Here is a 23,120-nt window from a genome sequence, read left to right as displayed (position 1 = left end):
ACTTTCCGTTATGAATACTTGATGTTGAGATATTTTTTAATACTGTCTTTGGTAGTTGTAATGTATGGCAATATGTTAATAGATCTTTTGTGTGATTTTTTTTTTATGGCATTATTTGGGTGACATTTTCTCATCATTGGCGTTGGTATCCTAATACATTGTGAACTGCTGAGTCTGTCCCTTGCTTCCTAACATGACTAAACCTCTATGGATTCTTCTGCACAGCGCCAATGGTGTTTTTTCTATTGGGTCCCCATCCATCACATTCTTGTTGCTGGCTCTGCCTTACAACCCTCCGTAAGGTTCAGAGGCAACACATTTGCATTCATTTTCCAGCAGCCTCATGAGTTGAGCTGATCAAGCCAGTAGCCACTTACCAAGTCTGATGGATTTATGAACTGAAAGGGGTCTCGAAATTCTGCTTTTTAAGTACTTGATCATCTCTGTGTCAGTCTCACTTGCACATAACTTCTTAGACTGGCTATACTCTTTCTGACAGTGTTTCTCTCCCAGGTCTGTAAGGCCATACCAGAATTTAAATACCAAAAAAACACCACTGATGACAATCATTATTCAGAAGTACTACTGTGAGACTCTGGCAAAAGACTTTGAGTGACTCGGTTCCATAATGTAAAAAGTTGATATTTGCTTAAGCATGATGTGTTGGCATCTTTGTAATGTTTACATTGTCCAGTATTTTTCTTGTTGGGTGTGTTCTTTGGAATATGTGTTGGTGCAGGACAGAAACTTGAATGAACCGGGGCCTCATTTATAAAACTTTGTGTAAATTTGAGCAAGAAAATATATGTACGCCAAAAAAAAATCTGATTGATAAAACCTGGTGTTTTCACATTTGTACACAGTTTACCCTTTATACAGTAAATTACAATCACCTTGTAAATGTATGTACATGAACATGTGTTGAACATCACCCTGAAACATCCATATACTGTATGTAGCATGCTAATTAACTTCATACATATGCAGTCTCGATGCTGCAGACCATCATTGGCTGTTAGAGCAACGTTGGTCTTTATGTGTAGAGACCCCACCACCCCACAACCTACATTTAAGAGTATCTGGCTGTTATCGGCAACTGATAGTGCAAGATCATGAGTGGCATTATGCCACCTCTCCTTTGTGATCAGCGGTTCCAGGAAGGGGTTCAAGGAAAGGTGTAAGTTGCCTCTATCACCTGACATATTTAATGACGTGATTGCTGTTACAATGAACAGTGCAGGCCATACTGAGAGCTCAGCCAGTTACCTTACAAACAAGCGAGCCTTCACATACAGCACCGTCACTTCTGTCTAAGCTACTTTGCCTGAGACACGATGTTTGCCAGTCACATCTTGGATGACTTGTGCATTAATAGAAAGTAACTGCTTATTAAGAAAAGCAGCTTCGTTCTTGCTAGGTTCCCTTATTGCAATTTGAGTGCAGTAAATTGCTCCGATTATGTTAGAAGAACCTGACAAGCCTGCATATTAACCTTATATGTTGGCAAAAATATGTTGTGCTTTATGGTAATGCACCCACACCATATGAAAACTGGATATAGTGCCTTGCAGGTGTCTCAGTAGGGGGCACTAGTGCTCCCTTGAACCCTCAGGTACCACGCCAAACACCAGGTAAAAGTCCAATAATTATTAGTTATTATAATAATTAAGTGCACAAAGCACCACCACTTCACTGTTCTCAATAATCAATTCAATAAATCACAATCCTCCACCACTCCACTGTTCTCAATAATCAATCCAATAAATCACAATCCTCCACTCCCAGATGTGTTGCCCTCCTACCACCCAGCTCAGCTCGCCGTCTGGGAGCTCCCTCAGTCCTTTTATATTCCCTGACCCGGAAGTGTTCCCAATCCAACAGTCCACGAGTCCTTATTTCTTGCGGATCAGGGTAAATAATGCTTTTCTTCACCGTGGAAGCCCGTCACTTTTCCTGTGACGTACTTCCGGGTCATAGTGTGCAAATGAGTCCACTGGCCTCCCGACAGCGACTCCCAGTGGTCCCCAGGGTATCCAGTAGGGCTGTGCATAAAAACTACATAGTCCATGAGGCCCTGCTGGAATTCGGGGCCCGTCCATGCTTTCGGGAGAGCTCCTCCTGGCGGCCTGGGGGTGAGGGCCGGAATATGAAGCCGGCCATCCACTACACTGGTTAGCTAATGGTATGGGTGCTCCTATCGGGTTTTTTTTTAAGGCCTATACTGATCACCAATTTCAAGTTACTTGATCAGGTGATTCTGATACCAGTTCCATTTTTTTTCTTTATCCCTTTAAAAAACTTTTTACATTAACATCCTGAATAACCAGAGCCATAGAAGCCTTATGTTTTATATTAAAGTGTTATCTTTGGTATTTTTATAAATAAATTATACTATGACAGGTGTTTAACTGTTTTATTAACAAAATTAAACTCTGTAGGCTTATTGTTCAGAGACCATAAAAATACTAAAATAAATAAAATTTCCTTAAAATAAATTAGCTAATAAAATATGTACAAAAATATGTATTCATAATACATATGGCATAAAAGAAAATAAAATCCTTTTCATAATTACAAGCTATTCTCACACAATTAATTAATATTGGCAATTAAAAACTGCTTAAATGTAAAAATACATGTCTTATAAGTTTTAATTATTTTTAATCAGTAATTGCACTTCAGCTTTTTTGGTGTTAAAATATACATTTACTATATTTATACAGGTGTGTGTTTTTTCTTCAGTGTATCAGTTCATTCATTCATAATTCTTCTTTATTATAAAATGTCGATTACCATTTTAATTACATAGCACTTGTTTCTTAACAAAACATATACTTTATGCCACAGAGAAATAAATAATAAACACAGTACAAATCTTTAAAAAAAACTGCAAATGACAGATAGATAGATGTATTAAGTGTCCATAAGCTGTTTATCAAGAAGACACAAGACTGACATGCTTAACAGGTTTATAAGTAAAAGATTCATTTTACTATTAAGCTAACATGCCTGTTACTAAGCAGCAATTTCAAATTCTTATTTTTTCTTTTTCCAATTATAAATATATGCTGTTGCACTTACATAAATATTGCTGCCTAACTGAAATGGTGTCCATTTTAATTTAAAGGACAAAATAAAAAGGTCTGAATTCATTAAAGTAGTTTTTCTTGCTGTTTGTGTAAAGGGACATAATGACCTCTCTGATTCCATTTTCTCTGTTTCTTACTCCACTTTCTTAAACATAAAGGCTAATCTGTCTGAAAAAAAACAAGCCTTGGCTGATGTTTGTTTACTCTGCAAGACATTTAATGCAAAAAAATAAAAAGACCTGCACTGGCTTAACTAATATAATACCTTGTGTAAAGGACCACTCAACTAAATTGCTGTATAGCTTAAAAAAGCAGGGGCTGAAAAAGATTAGATTATGTGATCGGCCAATTTACCGGGACTTGTGTACACACATTTTGAGCCTCATTTTATGATTATGCAAGCTTTATAAAAATTAAGCTTCTGGACATTTACAATTATGTGCTTAGCCGATGCTTTTATCCAGAGGAATTTACAAAACAGGTAAACATAAATGAGTAAACATAAGTCCAGCAGACCCCCATAACCCTGTAGTTAGGATATAGCGGGTTGGATAATGGATGGGTGGATGGAAGTCTGTACCTCAGAGTTTCATGCTTCAGCATAGAGTATGCTGTTATTTATGTATACTATTAATAAAGCATATTTCATGGACTTTAATCTATACATGCTAGCTGTGTCAATGTCCAAACTCCCTCTACATTCCCTGCAAACTGGACTATTTTTTTTTTTAAACAGGGTAAATTATTTTTCTAGCTTAATCAGTTTCTCATGCAATTCCTGTGACCTGGTGTAAGACTAAATTACCATCCTTCTTCCATGTTGTAAAAGGTGTGTAAAGGAATTTGTCATCAGGAAGGGCATCCGGCTATAGAAACCTTCTGTTCAATTACAGTATCTCCAGATTATGAGGCAATCTGTCAACCTGGGTGAATCCAAAAAAATCTGTTTATTCCTATTCCAGTAGAGAAAATCAGGCTCTCCTGTCTTTCAGTTGCTATTCATAATCCCAAAAAGCTCCAGGGTATGGTGTGTGCCTAAGGGAGGATGCCCCTTGAGCTACTTGTAAAAGTAGTTCTGTAGAATTTTGAATTGCTTTTCTAAATTATCTATAAGCAAGGACAATAAGAACCACTATTTTTTATATTTCATGTGTATTTATCTATTCTTCTGTCCATTTTTAAACTCGACAACCAAGTTATGGATTTCTGGACCTAGTGAATGCCTTGGCATCATTGAGCATAAAACAATAACAAGCCCTGGACATGGTGCTAATGACTTACTGTATTTATTGTGTTTCAATTTGTTTTAAAAATGTCCAGGGTCCAAATCTTTAGTAAAGATACTGAGACAAGGGGCGACTTGCAAGCTGTTTAGATCAGACCTGGGCGTTGTACAGCCCTCGGTGCCACATTTGGCCCTTTGGCTGTCCCTAACTGGCCTGCATTAGGTCAGTGGGAAATTAGGAATCAAACATAATAACTGCACATCATGCATGCAATACAACTGCATTGTTTTTTATTTTGAAGGTGACTGTTATTTTTGTATATATACTTAATCAATTTACATACGTTTGTGCGTGTGTGTATATGTGCCTACATATGCACCTTCACTGTAATGTGTTGACGAACAGACATTTATGAGAAATGTGAGTTAGCTGTTAGCCATCACATATGTCAGCTCATGTTAAAAAAAAGAAAGATTAATAAAGAATGTAGAGTTTTTAACTAGACATGGACTACTAAGTACTTATCTACTGAAGTCAAAGGTAAATTTGTGCGCTTAGTTTATGGAGAACAGTTCACTGTGTTTAAGGATTACAATTTGAATCGGCATTAAATGACTAAATATGCAGAGAAATATAAGACCTTAACTGATGCAGAGCTGACACAGACATCTGAAGCTTTGCTAGCTAAGCTCTAAAAGCAACAAGGACTTATTACCAAGCTTTACATGTACAGGGCCGAAACAGTTGAGACCAGCTTTGTGATATCCCACATAAACACAATAAACAGTAAGCTGTTCTTTTTTTATTTATTTATTTATTTATTAATTAATTTTATTACAATCAATACATAGCAATCAAGTTTTTACAAAAAAAAGAATTATGTTAAGAACAGATCGATCCCCCTGCTCTCTTTCTCTTCCCCCCTTAACCCCCCACCCTCCCTTTTTGCCTCCCCAAGTGAGGCTAAAACCCACTTCACGCAGTCCCAGTCCTCTGACATACCCAGAGACAGAGCACGTCCAAAGCACAACAAGCCCCCATGCAGTGGCGCTTTAGGGTTAAAAGATAGAGATATCTGTAAGCTGTTCTTTGATGGGGAGTTTCTCAAAAGTGTTTGGGGGACTCTGTAGTGCTAGTATGCCCTGAGAAATAAAAAGCATTTGAGAATGTCCATCCATCCATCCATTATCTAACCGGCTATATCCTAACTACAGGGTCACGGGGCATTTGAGAATGTGCCTTTCTCCAAGTGAACTGTAATGGGAAGGATCGAGGACATAGCAGGAAATCTGGGGCTTCAGCTGTAAAACAAAGCAGACAATTTTGACTTTTTCTCCTTGCCTGTGGATGAGAGTTGTGATGTCTGTGTCACATCCCAGTTACCCATCTTTGTACGTGGGATAAGGAAAGTCTTTGAGATTTTGATGCAGCTGGCAGCAATGTGGTCAATGAAAGGGACAACAAAGGGGAGTGATTTGTTCATGGAAGTAAATGCATATTTTGATAAGCTGGGACTGAAAAAAGGCAGGAGTTAACAATTGATTGGTTGTTCAAATCTGACAGGTTAAAATGTCGGACTTTTAAAGCGCATGCAAAACAAATGACTGAAATGAACCCAGAATAGATCAGAAGGTGTTGTGTAAGTCTGTGCTGAAAATGAACCATGTTATTGAGGTTATAACTAAAATAGTTAATTTCATCAGGGCAAAAGCATCGAATCAGAGACAGTTTGCTGCACTTTTAGAGGAGCATGAAACCGAACATAGTGGCATACGCTACCATACAGCCGTCAGATGGCTCAGCCTGGGCAAAATGCTTAAAATAATATGGGACTTAAGAGCAGAGATTAAAGAGTTTTTTGAGAAGAAAGGCAAGGACATCCAAGAGCTCTCAGATGCCAACTGGTTGGCAGATCTTGCATTTACTATTAATGTGACTGCATTAATGAATAAACTTAACAATAAACTGCAAGGCAAGCACTTCTTTGCACATGAAATGTACAGCCTGATGAAGGCTACATTTTCTTTTAAGGCATTTGGAGGGCAAAATTCTCACCCACATGCCAAAACTGAAAAAAGGCACACCATCAGCTGATCAGCTCTGCAGGAACTCATCTATGTTAGGTGCACTGCATGGTGAGTTTTCAAGGCCATTTGAAAACTTCGGAACAGTTCAGAGTGAAATGCACATGATTTCTTCTCCCTTCACTTGCATCGTGGATAATGCACCCAGTGATGTTCAGTTCAAACTCATTGACCTGCAGTCTGATACACTACTGGCAGAGCACTTTAAGTCAGTATCACTTTTGGATTTTTAGTCTTCTCTCAATGATGAGAACTTTCCAAACATGAGGAGGCATGCTCAGAAGATGTTGGTTCTCTTTGGATCTATCTGCATATGTGAACAAACATTCTCAGTGATTTAATTTAACAAATACAGATACAGATCCTTTCTCACTGATGATCACCTGTCAGCTGTCCTTCGCATATCCACCTCAGACATTCAACTTGACTTCAGTGCACTTGTGCATGCCAAGACAGACTAGATTTCTTTCACTGAACAAAGAAATAACTGAAAAACAGCATATGAGGTAATTAGACTACAAAAAATTGTAATAGCACATTAGTTTTTTGTATAAAGTTAATTTATTCATGGTCTTTGAAATACTGCAAAAACATGGACATTTTCAAAATTGTTTTTGAGAATGTTGATAAAATAGTGATATACAGTAATGTTGGTGTTTTTACTATGACCGTTCCACATTTTCATAGTATAATCGTAACATCTACTCTTAACGGTAGCAGCTAATAAAAAGCATACAATTTGCTGCTTTTTATAAAGAAATAAAATTAATTTGAAGCAGAATTGATTTCAGCCTATTGGTCTGGCCCTCCAAAACAATCCCAGTTTGTCATGTGCACCCTTGGGAAAATTAATTGCACACCCCTGGTTTAGATCCACTATTCTTATATAGCTATCTTAATGTAGAAATGTCAACATCTTAACAAGACCTAAAACAACACATTCATAGTAGGGACAAAAATATGTACAACTACAAGTCTAATAAACGTTTTGTTATAAAATTAGTTTATGAAAAAACTGTTTGACTAATGGATATGTAAGGCAGTATATGCAATATTTCTAAAATAAAAATAAATAACACAACGTATATTAGAGAAAAAGGCACACTTCACATGTATTCAGTATAGTTTTAGCGATGAGAATTTTGAAACAGTCTGATGATACTTACAACACAAAAAAACAATGGAGTGTGGACTTCAGGGGACCTGAAGGGGTCATATACCTACTGTGTTTACATTAAAGGAACTGCTGTAAAAAGAAAAAATAGCTTTAAATACTTAAGAGTCTGCTTCACTGATGATCTCTCCTGGTTCATCAGTGTCACTTACCCTATCGAGAAGGCTCAGCAGTACCTTCACTTTTAAACAAGTCCGAGAAAATTCCGTCTGCTCCTCTAATACTCACTAGCATCTGTACAAACTGGCTAGCTACATCACAGTCAAGTATTGTAACTTCACCATTACTGACTGCAAAACCCTACAGCATCATCACAGAGGACATACTCCTATTCATACAGGGCATTTATGGCAGGAATTGTCTGAACAAAGCACATTCCATCTTCACAGACCCCACACACCCAAACAACAAACTTTTTGCCCACCTGCCATTCAGTAAGCTATGTTGTAGCAGTCAATGAAAAAACTTGCAAACAGTTTTTATAAATAAGCATTAAACGGTTAAGTCAGGGACAGCACGGTGGCGCAGTGGGTAGCGCTGCTGCCTCGCAGTTAGGAGACCCAGGTTCGCTTTCCGGGTCCTCCCTACGTGGAGTTTGCATGTTCTCCCCGTGTCTGCATGGGTTTCCTGTGGGTGCTCTGGTTTCCTCCCACAGTCCAAAGGCATAAAGGTTAGGTGCACTAGCGATTTTAAATTGTCCCTAGTATGTGCTTGGTTTGTGGGTGTGTGTGTGCTCGCCCTGCCCGGGGTTTGTTTCCTGCCTTGCGCCCTGTGTTGGCTGGGATTGACTCCAGCAGACCCCTGTGACCCTGTAGTTAGGATATAGCGGGTTGGATAATGGATGAATGGATGGACGGTTGAGTCATCTGCTAGACCCTTGACCAAGACTTCATTTTGTGTACAACCACACAACCAATCATTTAGCAATACTGATTCTGTGTTGCTGGCCATTCAACAGCTGAATTAATTATCTGGTTGTTACTTGTACTGTTCGGTACATGTTGTATATTTATAACGTGACATTTATATTTTTATTTGATACTATTACTTATGTAGCCATATTTATTACTGCTTTATATTGACATTACTTTAATCTGTGTCATCTGCACTGTGTTCTTTAATCATGTATAGTAATGTCATGCAGCACTAACAACAAAAACCCTTCATTGTAATCAAAGGTTTAGCGGCAGTGCTCTAAAGGCATGCAATTAACAAGTTCATCAGTATTGCCAAATACATCTTCAGTGCATTTTGTGCTTTACTGATCTTAACAGTTTTACAGTCTTTATATTTATGCTTATCTGCATAACAGTTATATAGTCATTTTATTTATGCTCATCTGCAAATGCTGCATGGTGGCTGCCTTTTTAAGTACATGCAGAAAGTGACTCTAATATGCCTTTACATTCTTCAGTGGTTCTGCCATGACCTGAACTTACAGACTATACAGTATATCCTACTGATTGTATTGAGGACTGGAAGGGATCTGCTGCACAGACAGCTAAATGAAATACAGGTTTTAAGAAAAAAATACCAGCATAAAATGAGTTTTTTTTTTTCTAGAAATAAGGTTGAAAGGAAGCATGAATGAATACCAGGTCAGTTGCTTTCCCTAATATAAACAATGAATTAACAAGTGTTGTCCAAGAATTATTATTCCTTTTCTTAACAAGACATCCCAGGGTAACATGTGAAATTATGATACTAAAACACATATATAAGTTTACAAGATAAACTTAGCTTGAATAAACTTGACTGGCAGCATAATTTATCATGGACATTTTAGAGTCTTTCATTTTAACCCAACCACATTTAAATTATTTTACTTAATAAAATGTATTGCAATCAGTCTTCATTAGCAACACTTTTAAAAATAACCTTTTCAACAACTGTAATGGAGTAGCACCAAGGGTTGGTCCTGTCATTTCCCTGTTAGTACCAAGGTAGACTCTGGTGCCCTTTGACCATGGAGTGAACAAAGAAGCCTCAGGAGGTCAATACATAAATGGATAATTTTGTTTACTTGCTTTATTGCATTTGTGGCAGATGGCTGTGGCACTTGCCCGGCGGGATGCCTTTACACTGGAAGGACCAGGTGAGAGAACGTTCACAGGACATTAGGTAGGAGGGCTTCTTAGGAATTCGAGTTCGGTGACTCAGCCCTTTAGGGTGTCGTGGGTGCCACCAGGTGGTGCTGTGGGGACTAGAGGAAGGACAAAAAGGAAGAGAAGACATGCTGTGTTACTTCTGTTATTGACTATGCTTGATACTGCGACTGTGCTGTGGAGGTGGGAAACCATAGGAAAGCATGTCCTACAGCTAAATAAAACATGTGTTGCAAAGACTTGTGCCTAGTGTCTGTGTTGGGTTTGGGGAGCTGGTGGTCAAACTGTGTAGTAGTAATTGGTGAAATTTGCCAAAGTGTTTTTCAAAGAGAATATGCTGCGTTTGCCAGTGACCTTGTTAATCAAATATTTTCCTGAAAATTCACTGTGTGGCCATCTTAGGCTAACATTTTTTTCCCCAAGTGCCCCATGATGGTTTTGCAATACCAGTGTGACATCACATAGCTATAGTAGTTATGTGCATAATTTTCACACATGCTTACTATAAGATTGTGGCAGTCGCTGGGCTACAAGTACACAAGGAAACACAAAATAAAAAGGTCTAAATTCCTGAACTCTTTTATGGCTCGTTACTTTTTTTCATTTTTGTACCAGGGCTGAATATTTTTCCACAAAATTCTGTAGCGGGGCTACATAATAGTATATTCTATGTTTGTGCTGAATGTGTTTTGTTTTCATCATCCCGTTTACTATCCATTATGTATGCGTCAATCAATATTGGATGATGGAGTGAGACCACAGCCCCGAGATGGAAATCATCTGATACATTCGAGACATTTTACATTTAAAAAGAGGGGCGAAGGCGAAAGAAAGAAAGGTGAGAGATGAAGAGAGAGAGAGAGAGAGAGAGGAGAAGACAATTTAACCACCCATCTACAAATTCATCACTGCTATTTATTGCTCTATTCCACTGCTTGCATTTTCAACCTACATCATGACAGCCAAAGGCGAGAAACTCCGGGGTTCGATTTCATTCCAACCATTGCCAGGACTTTTACAGTGAAGTCATTTTGTTGTCGAGAGGAAGCACAATATCACTACAGCCAGTTTAAATACCGCCGGGCTTTATTTTGGGACGCATTTTTCACCACATTTTCAATTGCTGTGTTTGTATTTGTATGACATGTTTTTTGTTTATTGTTGAGGGGCAAGGGAGGGCCAGTGTATCTATACTAATAAAAGGCAAAGCCCTCACTCACTCACTCACTCACTCACTCACTCACTCACTCACTCATCACTAATTCTCCAACTTCCCGTGTAGGTAGAAGGCTGAAATTTGGCAGGCTCATTCCTTACAGCTTACTTACAAAAGTTGGGCAGGTTTCATTTCGAAATTCTACGCCTAATGGTCATAACTGGAAGGTATTTTTCTCCATTAACTGTAATGGAGTTGAGCTGGAATGACGTGGGGGCGGAGTTTCGTGTGACATCATCACGCCTCCCACGTAATCACGTGAACTGACTGTCAACGCAGTGCGTAGAAAACCAGGAAGACCTCCAAAAAGCGCTTAAGAAAACATGCATTATATAATTGAGAAGGCAGCGAAACAATAAGAAGCGAGCGAGTGACATATACTACCATATTCATGAGTGCTGCTACCGGAAAGAAAGCAAGGTGTAAACCTAAACTTTAAATTAAGTTCATAGACAGGCTACGCTGGCGTTTCACATGCCCACAGGTAATTCGGGATACCAGGATATAAACGAGAGTTTTGATCACTTTGTAACTAAGTTAAAATTGTAGGTGAAGGGGTGTGCTTATGCAAAAGAGACTGTGTTTGTGGGGATTGACAGTTAAGGGTGGGGAGTCACGTCATCATCACCCCCATTTACCTCATTTAACGCCGTCTTCCGAAGCAACTTCGTCAGACTGCCACCAAATACTCACAGAAAAATCCACAAGTTAATACACACGCTGTCTCTAGAGTTTCTCCACACTGAATCCTCCAGGCACTACTTACAAAATGTTACATTGACAATCGCACAGCTGAGAAGCTTCGATGTATGTGCTCCATAACGCATTAAAAAAATAATGCACTTATTATTACTTAGTATTACTAGGGCGCTAAATGTTTATGTTTTATTGTGCTTAATTACGTTTTCCTCCTCTTTTTCTTTTCTAATTATTTCATGTGTACCCTAAATGAGACTGTTCAATATCATACCCTTGGTTTGCTGTTATTGCTATTACTGCATTAAGACTTGTTATGCTTGTTTTGGACACATCTTTAACACCATCACCTGGGTTTATTATCTGGGGATATCATCTTAATGCACTAAAATTGCTGAAGATTATATGTATGTGTATGTGTATGTATGTATGTATATATATGTGTATGTATATATATATATATATATATATATATATACATATATATATATATACATATATACATATATATATATATATATATATATATATATATATATTAAGTGCAAAATTCTTTTTTTTTTTTTTTTTTTTTTCCTCTTTTAAAGACTATATTGGTAACAGATATCTCTATCTTTTAACCTTAAAGCGCCACTGCATGGGGGCTTGATGTGCTTTGGGCGTGCTCTGTCTCTGGGTATGTCAGAGGACTGGGACTGCATGAAGTGGGTTTTAGCCTCACCTGGGGAGGCAAAAGGGAGGGTGGGGGTTAAGGGGAAGAGAAAGAGAGCAGGCTTGATCTATATCTAATCTATCATCTCAATCTTTATAATTATAACTATCAACGTAATAATAAGCTGCATGGCAACAACTCTTGGGGAATAGGAAATTAAGACCTAAACTATTTCACTTCCAGTTAAGACTATAAAATGACATCAAAAACTCAGAATCAGTGTCTCCATGATGGGACAGTTAACTTCGTAAGCTGGAATGTTAAAGGCCTGAATCACGAATTAAAGAGAAAGAAAGTACTTTCTCACCTAACAGGTCTAAATGCTAAAATAGTATTTTTACAGGAAACCCACTTACTAAGTAAGGATCAGTTCCGCTGCAAAAGACTGGACTGGCCAAATGTTCCATTCTAGTTTTACAAAGAAAACTAGAGGGTGGGAATTCTCATACATAGAACAGTACCATTTGTAGCATCAGATGTAGTATTGGATCCTGAAGGGAGAAATGTAATGGTCATGGGAGACTTATCTAACTGTAAAATGATTTTGATAAATGTTTATGCACCTAATGTTGATGATAAGGAATTTATACAAAATTTATTTGCATCCATTCCCAATCTGAACACTCATAAACTTATAATGGCTGGGGACTTTAATTGTGTTCTAAATCCACTTTTAGATAAGACTTCCTCCACAGGGGAACGCAACTAACACCGCAAAGATAATTACAAAGTTTATAACTGATCACAACTTATCAGATCCCTGGAGGTTTTAAACCCAAATTCAAGAACATATTCTTTCTACTCACCAGTACATCATTGCTACTCAAGGATTGATTACTTCTTTATAGATAATAACTTCTTGCCTAAGATTAAATCTTGTAAATACGATGCTATTGTTATTTCAGACCATGCTCCGATGATCTTGGAGCTGAAATTACTAAGCCCCATACACTCACCCGCAGATGGCCTCAATCCGCTTCTATTAGCTGACGAGAATTGTACTGAATTTATATCCAAACAAATTGAATTCTTTCTAGAGACAAATACATCCCCTGAGATCTCTGCAGGAATACTCTGGGAAACTCTTAAGGCCTTCTTAAGAGGACAGATTATCTCATATCTTTCCCACAGAAATAAATCCGAAGCGAAGAAAGTAGCAGAGATAAAAGCGAAATTACTAAAATAGATGAAGAACATGCCAGACTACCAAGCGAGACTCTACATAAGAGGAGGCAGGCTCTACATTCAGAATTAAACCTCTTGACAACTAAAGAAACCGAACAACTAATTTACAAATCCAGACATCATCATTATGAACATGGAGAGAAAGCTAATAAGCTTTTAGCAACAAATTCACAAGCAAGATGCATAACGCAATCTCGGTAATTACTAACACGAATGGAGATAAAATCATCGAACACAAAAATATAATGTACACTTTTAGAGACTACTATAAATCCCTATATACTACTGAGTTTAAAGAAGACAATATACAATCTAATGCATTTCTGGATAAATTACAGATACCACAAATTGACGCTTTTAGTGTGGAGGAACTCGATAAACCTCTGTCATTATCAGAATTACTGGATGCTATAAAGTCACTCCAAGGTGGAAAAGCAGCAGGCCCTGACGGCTACCCTGCAGAGTTTTACAAGAAATTCTCCGCTCAGCTAGCTCCCTCCTATTAGCAACATTTACAGAAGCCAGAGATAACCAATCTCTTCCACAAACCTTTCGCCAAGCACTAATCACTGTCTTTCCAAAACAAAATAAGGACTTATTACAATGTGCATCATACAGACCAATTTCACTTCTGAATAACGACGTTAAAATACTCTCTAAAATCATAGCTAGAAGGATGGAGAAAGTGCTCCCCTCAGTAATATCACAAGACCAAACTGGATTTATTAGGGGCCACACTTATCTTCAAATCTTGACGCCTGTTTAATGTAATATACTCACCAACTAAATCAAACACCCCAGAAATATTATTATCATTGGATGCAGAAAAAGCATTCGACATGATTGAATGGAAATACCTTTTACTATTTTGGAGAAGTTTGGGTTTGGCCCGAACATTTGTGCATGGATTAAATTACTGTATACTAACCCAGAAGCTTCAGTTTGCATCAATAACATTTGCGTGGCACAAGACAAGGATGCCCTTTGTCACCACTGCTGTTTGCAATTGCCATTGAACCACTGGCAATACATTGTCGAAATACTGATCAGATAAAGGGGATTAGCAGAGAAGGACTGGAACAGAAAATCTCATTATATGCAGATGACATGGTACTGTATATATCGGACCCAGAAAATTCTGTGCCTGCAGTCTTAGCAGCACTCACAGAATTTCAAAAGCTCTCTGGTCTCAGAATTAATCTGAATAAAAGTGTACTCTTTCCGGTGAATTCAAGCATATAATATTAGATTAGACACCCTTCCTTTTATCATTGCAGAACAGTTTAAATACCTCGGGGTAAACATCACAAGTAAACATAAAGCTCTTTATCAACAAAATTTCGTCGTCTGCATGGAAAAAATTAAACAAGACTTGCATAGATGGTCAACCCTTCATCTCACACTAGCTGGAAGAATTAACACTGTTAAGATGAATATTCTTCCTAAGCTCCTTTTTATTTCAAAACATACCAATATACATTAATAAATCGTTCTTTAAGCAATTAGATTCAACAATAACCTCATTTATTTGGAATTCTAAACATCCACGCATCAAAAGAGCGACCCTACAAAGACAAAAGGCAGAAGGTGGCATGGCTCTACCTAACTTCCAGTTTTATTACTGGGCGGCAAATATACAGTCGATAAGAACCTGGACACAAATAGAAGAACATACACAGGCATGGACCGCAATAGAAGTAAAATCCTGCAGTACTTCTTTGTATTCCTTGCTTGTGCTCCAATAAACACACGTTATCGGCAATACACTAATAACCCAATTGTGCTCCACTCACTTAGAATCTGGAACCAATGTAGAAAGCATTTTAAGACGGAGAAGCTTCTTTCTGTGGCACCCTGCAAAAGAACCACCTCTTTCAACCCTCACAAACATATGCAGTTTTAATATCTGGAAAAATTTGGAATTAACTTGCTTAGAGATCTTTATATAGACAACGTCTTTGCATCCTATGAACAATTACATTCCAAATTTAACATTCCAGCTACAAATTTCTTTCACTATCTTCAAATCAGGAACTTTGTTAAACAGAACCTTCCAGATTTTCCTCATCTTGCACCCTCATCCACGCTGGAAAAATTATTGCTCAATTTCAAGGAGTTAGACTCCATCTCTACAATATATAAAATCCTTTTACAATCCCTTCCTTTCAAAGATCCAAGAGGACACTGGGAAAATGACCTCTCAATTAATATATCAGAAAAGGAGTGGAAAGTAGCAATGCAGAGAATTCACGCAAGCTCCATATGCAAAGCATACAATTATACAACTCAAAATTATATATCGAGCACATCTGTCTCGACTAAAACTCTCAAAATGTTTCCAGGGCATGATCCAACCTGCGAACGTTGCAACCAAGCCCCAGCCTCACTAGGTCACATGTTCTGGGCCTGCACCAAATTAACATTATTCTGGACAAAAATTTTTAATTACCTCTCAGACAGTCTTGGACTCACAATCCCTCCTAACCCATTAACAGCTGTGTTTGGGGTTCTTCCAGAGGGTCTTAAAGTGGAGAAAGACAAACAAATTGTGATTGCATTCACTACACTGTTGGCACGCAGACTTATTCTGATAAACTGGAAGAACCCAAACTCTCCTCTTTTAAGTCAGTGGGAAACTGATGTGTTATATTATTTAAAATTGGAAAAATCAAATACTCAGTTAGAGGATCTGTGCAGACTTTTTCAAAACATGGCAGGATCTAATCAGTAATATTTTGAAATGAGTTTATAAAGCACAGAGAATTTGTTGATTTAGGTATTTTTAAAGCCTTAAATTTTACACCTTTGGCTTGCTCTCTCTCTCAAGGGTGGGGATCGATCTGTTCTTAGCATAATTCTTTTTTTTGAAAAACTTGATTGCTATGTATTGATTGTAATAAAATTAAAAAAAAAAAAAAAAAAAAAATAATGCATTTAATCACAGTTTCAATTCCAACCAAAGGGAACTTCTGTCAATGCATGATTTGCACAGAGACACAGGAGGTCGTAGAAACAAGAAGGATTTTTATTCAAACACTGCAACACATGCGCTTAAACGTGCTCAATGACAAGTCAGAGATGACAGTTCCGCTAGGAGCAGAGAGAGAGAGATAAAAGCAAGCAAACAATCAATTTTCAACTGACAGGCGCTGCACAAGGCTTTTAAGTTAGCGGAGTATAGCGCGAGGTTTGCAGTACGCGTTATAGCGCAAGTGAGAAAGTAATAGTGATGTGTCGTTCGCGAACGAGCCGGCTCTAAGTGCCGATGCTTTCAAGTGAACGAGAGGAGCCGATGTCCATCGAGCAGAGCCGAAACTTCGGCCGCTCCACATCGGACTAGGATCATACCATTATGTAAAAGAAGGAAGGGGGGCAGACGCTCCGAAGACAGCGAGTGTTGGTACAGGCCAGGCACACAGAGCAACACTGTCGCTCTGTGTATCTGTCGCTGCGACAGACGAGGAGCCAGATTTAAATGCAAGCGCATCGTGAAGAAAAAAGAAGAGTAAAGAAAAGAGTGAAAGCCGAAAAAGAAGCAGCATCTGGCTGCATTTCAGTGATATTGGAGACTGCAAAGCTAAGTGCAGAATATGAAAATATCCATTAGAGCAGGGTCAACAACAAACCTGCACAGACATATAAGATCCACCCACCCATCCGTGCAACTGGAAGAGACCGTGCCCAACCAAAGGGAACTTCTGTCAATGCATGATTTCATGGTACATTGATCAGTGCTTCCCAAAACCTCAGTATGTAAAGACGGCGTTGGAATATTTCGTAATATATAATGTAAGCGCTGGAATATATAAAGTCAAATCTTGAATATATAAAGTCAGCGTCGGAATATATTGTCACGCTTGGGTCACAGATTTGCACAGAGACACAGGAGGTCGTAGAAACAAGAAGGATTTTTATTCCTAGAAACAAGAAGGATTTTTATTCAAACACTGCAACACATGCGCTTAAACGTGCTCCATGACAAGTCAGAGATGACAGTTCCGCTAGGAGCAGAGAGAGAGAGAGATAAAAGCAAGCAATCAATTTTCAACTGACAGGCGCTGCACAAGGCTTTTAAGTTAGCGGAGTATCGCGCGAGGTTTGCATTACGCGTTATAGCGCAAGTCAGAAAGTAAAGAGCAATGTGAGGGTAGTCTGTGTTTCAGGGGTTCTGGTTTGCCCAGGGGCGTCTGTATCTTCTTGGGGTGCGATCAGCCCTCCAGCTCACACCCTCCCCCTCAGCTTTATTCACATTCCCGTGAATCAAGCGACTCTCTGTACCAGGTTCATTTAGTCGTGATAATACGTCTGCGTTGACGTGTTCAGAACCTGGTCGATGTTTTACTGTGAAACGGTAAGGTTGTAAGCCCAGAAACCATCTCATGAGGCGAGAGTTTGTATCTTTCTGTCGGTATAACCATTGAAGTGGACCATGATCAGTTGCCAAAGTGAAGTTTCGTCCCCACAAGTAATAGCGAAGCCCTCCACCTCACAATATAAAGTAAGCGCTGGAATATATAAACACAAAACTTCAATATATAAAGTCATCGTCGGAATATACAAAGTCAAGCTTGGAATATCCATCCATTTTCCAACCTGTTGAATCCGATCATAGGGTCACGGGATCTGCTGGAGCCAATCCCAGCCAACACTGGGCACAAGGCAGGAACCAATCCTGGGCAGGGCACATGCATCATTTTCAAAACATTAACCGAACAGTGTTTTTTTAATTAATTTTTCTGAATACGTTTTTGTTAACTTACTTCAGTTCAGAGTCGTTTCAATCAATATATTTTGACTTTGACTTTATATAATCAGGAATGACTTTATAAATTCCGACGCTGACTTTATATATTCAGGTTTTCACTTTATATATTCGCAATGACTTTATATATTCAAGTTTTCACTTTATATATTCTGGCCTTGACTTTTATATATTCAGAAAATCAATATATTTGCCTGTTTCGCCCCCCATAGTATATGTGTGTGTGTGTATATGTACACATGTGTGTGTGTGTGTGTGTATATATATATATATATATATATATATATATATGCCAGCAACACTCATGACAATGACAAAACAATTATGTTGTCAATCATGTTACGTTATTATTAAAATGTTTCCTTTTCTTTTTACTTCTCGCTGCCAAGCTGGTATTTTGCTATATATATATATATATATATATATATATATATATATATATAGATATAGATATAGATATAGATATGACAACAACACTCATATCAATGACAAAACAATTACATTAACAATCATGTTACGTTATTTTTAAAATTTTTCCTTTTCTTTTTCATAACTTCTTTTACACACTACTTCTCTGCTGCGAAGCGCGGGTATTCTGCTAGTATATTTATATATTTGTGATCTATTATGGTAATTAGTCACTGTTTTTTGTGATAGTGATAGTGGTGTTTTGCGTGCACACACACACACACATATATTATTGAATATTTGGGTCCATGAGCCCCTACAGTATGTAAATTGACATACTTATTACATACCTGTTTGTCTTATCACTCATAAGCTGAAAGCTTGCCTCCCACAAATCAATGTCTATGCAGTCCTCCCAGGGCAGCCATTGCCGTAGGCGCAATCTAACTGTAGCTTTGATTCCATGAGTGCAGATGTGTGTGGAAGAGAGGTGCAGCCATGAAGTGCTTGGAGGAATTGGCTAATTGCCTGTTCTCGTGGAGGAGAGCATTTGGCACAGCTTTCTCTCACTGGTGATCTGCAGACCATTTAGTGTACTTACACTCACAAGAATATAGAAAATGTGAGCTAGGATAGGAAAGAGCAGATCAAGATCAAGATCAAGCATGAATGGAAGAAAAACCAAGTGAGATAAGAGAGAGAGATAGGGGACAGAATTGGGTAGTTCAGCCAGTTCTGAGGAGACAACACTGTAGGTTGTCAGGATTTCCCTTTGTGCAATAAGGGAAATGGCTCTCCAGGAACCTCCTCTGCTATGCTTAATCCCCAAGTTTTTACAGAGGTTCTCATATTTTCAATGTGGCATTGTCTCCGATATTCCCACATTAACATACAAACATTTTTTTTCAGAATTTAAAGCTAATAACATTTAAGGATGCAGTGTATACTAAGTATATACTGAATTAAACTACTGCACTTTTCTCCACAGCAATTACCCAAGGTTGAAAGAACAAACTATTAGCTGAGTGCATTTATTACTATTGCCTTCCTTTCTCCTATGAATAAACCTTCCCCCAAATCATCGCCTGACTCTATTGTCCATTGGCTTGAGGCAGCTTTAGACCCCCTTCCATGGTCACCTTTGATGAGCCTCGAAACTACTTCCAGCATCAGTGACAAATCTGTAGATTATTTAGGCCTCCAAGACAGGTTAATGTCTGGTGGCCACCTGGGACCACTACATGTTTGAGCCTTCCGAAGCCCTCAAAGTTAAAACATTTTAGATTGCGTCTGTATTGCTTAACTTAAGAAGTCAACATGTTCCCCAGCAGGAAAACAAATAACTGTCCTCTTGCTGATCCTAACTTTTAAAAGGCTGACATAAGTTCTGTTTTTCACATCTTGACACCATGAAATGGTCTTTATTAGCAATAAGGCCTTTTGTCCACATGTTACCACTCCATGGCCTCTTTGTCTTGTTCTCATAGTCAGGCACTCCTTGAAATAGCTGGATTGCAGGCCCTCTAATGCAGCATTTCTCAGCCATTGGAGTTTCAGCGACTTACTTGCTCATAGTATAACACCTCTCCAAACTCACACATACCATTCATTCTACTTAAGGGATAGACAGCTTCCTACTCTTTGATTTCTGCATGTGGAAAACCCCATTGGGACTGTCAGTGAACAATAATTGGTAAAATTGGGTACTGAAGTCATGAAGGTCAATTATTCCCAGCTAGGTCACACTTCTGTGTGTCCCTTTTTCATGGGGGCTCCAATCTATTACTCATTTGGGTCTAACAGTATATACAGTTAGGTCCATAAATATTTGGACAGAGACAGCTTTTTTCTAATTTTTTTTCTTTATATTACCACAATGAATTTTAAATGAAACAACTCAGATGCCACAATGAATTTTAAATGAAACAACTCAGATGCAGTTGAAGTGCAGACTTTCAGCTTTAATTCAGTGGGCTGAACAAAAAGATTGCATAAAAATATGAAAATGTGTAAAAATGACGACATTGAAATTGGTCAGATGTGTACACTTTAACTGATACAGCCAACTGATATAATTCAGGCTTGTCAACAAAAATGCATTTTATATGACCCAAATCATTTTACATCAAGCTTTCAACATCATGTTGTCCTGTTTTTCTTTACCACAAATCTGGTCAACCTAACAATAATTTACTATTTTTTTATCATAATATAGGTAAACGTTTGTAAACTTTTTTTTTTCAGCTGAAAAACTATCTCAGCAAGCCCCCTATCTCCAGAAATAACTACGCCCTCCAGTATTGGAAAAGCAGTGCAGCCCATTTTCCAATCTTGGCCAAGGCAGCGATCAAGTACCTATCAACACCTTGTACTATATATAGTGAATGAAAAGAGAAACAGGCTTATTGGTGAAAAGATAGAAATGCTTCTTTTTGTTAAGAAAAACCTACCATTTGTACTTTTAAAGAAGCCAGCTTAAGCCCAAGGTAACTGGTCTCATTGTACCCTTTATTTTAGTTTTACTTAAAGTAATTTATTTCTGATTATAGCGCAAAGAATATGCATTCATTTTTTTGTTAATATACCGAGCGGCATGGTATCTTAATGTGCTTAAGTTACTCAGAATGTGTATGTTAAGCAGATTTTGTACATGACCTGAAGTATTTTTTCTATAGAGATGAGCCATATCTTGCTCTTTTTCCCCCACATAAAGTACTGGCTGCTTAGAAGAGCTGCAAAGAAGAGCATAAAATTTAGCAAGTTAATAAAAAGTTAATCTCTGTTTCACATGCTACTGTTGTTTCTTTGATAATGCATAATATATTTTCAGCATACCTAAAACATTCATACCTGAAGTAAATAAAAAAAATATATATCTGCCATTGGCAAAGATGGACAAAAACATATTGGTTATCGGCATCGCCCAGAATTTCCATATCGGTGCATCACTAGTATTCTGGCATAGTAAGCCAGTGTGGTTTGGATTTCTGGTCATGCCATTTATGTACTTGTGTACAGTGGAGTTATGGTGTTTATTTTGGAGGCTGGTGCCTATTCTCTTCTGCTGTAAGGCTGCCTAGGTGAAGCAAGCCCTTGTGAGCTCTTTAATAATCCTGCAAATTAAGTGTCTGTATGGTTTTATAATGATTGACACCACCAGTTCACCGTTTTTGTTTTCCTCTAATAAGTTAATTTGGCATTTTCTGTCACTCGCCTCCAAACAATCCCACCACCGTAGTATATTGCTTCGGGTTTCTGATATTTAACCTGTTTTGTTCACATCACTATACTTTAGTGCCCTTTCTATTCACTATACAGTAGTTCTAGACCCATGCTAGTTATACTTTAACAGACATGCTGTCACTGTCTACTTTTTAAATTTTCCTTATATAGATATTTACAAACGTTTACATCAAATACAAATTAAATTTGCATACCTGAAGTTATACCTGGGTCCACAACACATTTGTTTTATAGACTATAATGATACAAAGGTTGTTAGCTTCTAGTTCTTTTAAATTGTGCTAGTTTGTAAATATCAATACTTGTATAAACAGAATAACCATTATCTTATTTCAGTACTTCTGGGTATTTTTCTTTTGGCTATGATCATTTATTTGTTTTTAGACATTTTAACCTGTGCAAACATATAACTTAGTTCCATTTACTGTTATTTATTTACTTGCAAATAGTGACAGGCATAATGCTTACCAAGGAGTTATATATAATTAAACACATGCTGACATACAGTATATATATTTCAAGTTTTTTTTTCCCAAAGTAGGAATGTATTGAGTTAACTTAATACATAACTTGAATATCTGTCTTTTTATTTTAAGTAATGATTCTGTCTTTCTCACCAGGTATCTCAGTAAGCGTGTCCACATTCAGCCTAGTTGCTATTTCTCTGGAGAGATATAGTGCTATCTGCAACCCTTTGAAGTCCAGAGCCTGGCAGACCAAGTCTCACGCTTTAAAAGTAATCTCTGCTACTTGGGTTGTTTCTTTCATTATTATGCTACCATACCCTATCTCCAGTTCCTTGGTTCCCTTTAACAGAAGTAATAACAGCACTGGAAACATGTGTCGCCTGACCTGGCCAAGCGATGTAATTCACCAGTCTTGGTAAGTCACATAACTTACGCCTGTAAAATGAAGGGTGTTTGTTAAACAACTGCTAAGTTTTATGTATTGTATATAAAGATATCAAGCAGAGAGATCTGCAAAGCCTGTGAAAAGCAAAAATTCCTTGACACAGAGCATGTTGAGTTGTCATGGGATGCATAATGGACTTGGCAAGTCGTGTTGATATTTTTCAATAGTTCATCTGGAATTCCTTGACATTGGCACTGGGTGGTGCTTGTCACAGGTTTGGGAAGACCTTAAATTGTAATCTAAATAAAGGTTTGTGTGGTCAAATGTGCATTTTGAGTGAAACCCATAAGCAGTTTACAGCTTCAGAG

The 23,120-nt window shown here is 37.9% G+C and overlaps 1 protein-coding gene across 2 annotated transcripts in view; it reads left to right on the top strand.

The window, feature by feature from the left end:
• Positions 1 to 23,120, top strand: part of cckar (cholecystokinin A receptor) — a 103,237-nt gene that overhangs the window by 34,521 nt on the left and 45,596 nt on the right. For both annotated transcript variants that reach the window (XM_039751258.1, XM_039751259.1), the window contains exon 3: positions 22,521 to 22,782. In XM_039751258.1, the coding sequence (XP_039607192.1) occupies positions 22,521 to 22,782 (262 nt within the window). The remainder of the gene's footprint in view (positions 1 to 22,520; positions 22,783 to 23,120) is intronic.

This window comes from Polypterus senegalus, chromosome 4 (genome assembly GCF_016835505.1).
Source record: "Polypterus senegalus isolate Bchr_013 chromosome 4, ASM1683550v1, whole genome shotgun sequence".
Lineage (NCBI taxonomy): Eukaryota > Metazoa > Chordata > Cladistia > Polypteriformes > Polypteridae > Polypterus > Polypterus senegalus.
Note: the sequence above shows the minus strand (reverse complement) of the source record. Positions and strands in the feature narration are given on the sequence as shown.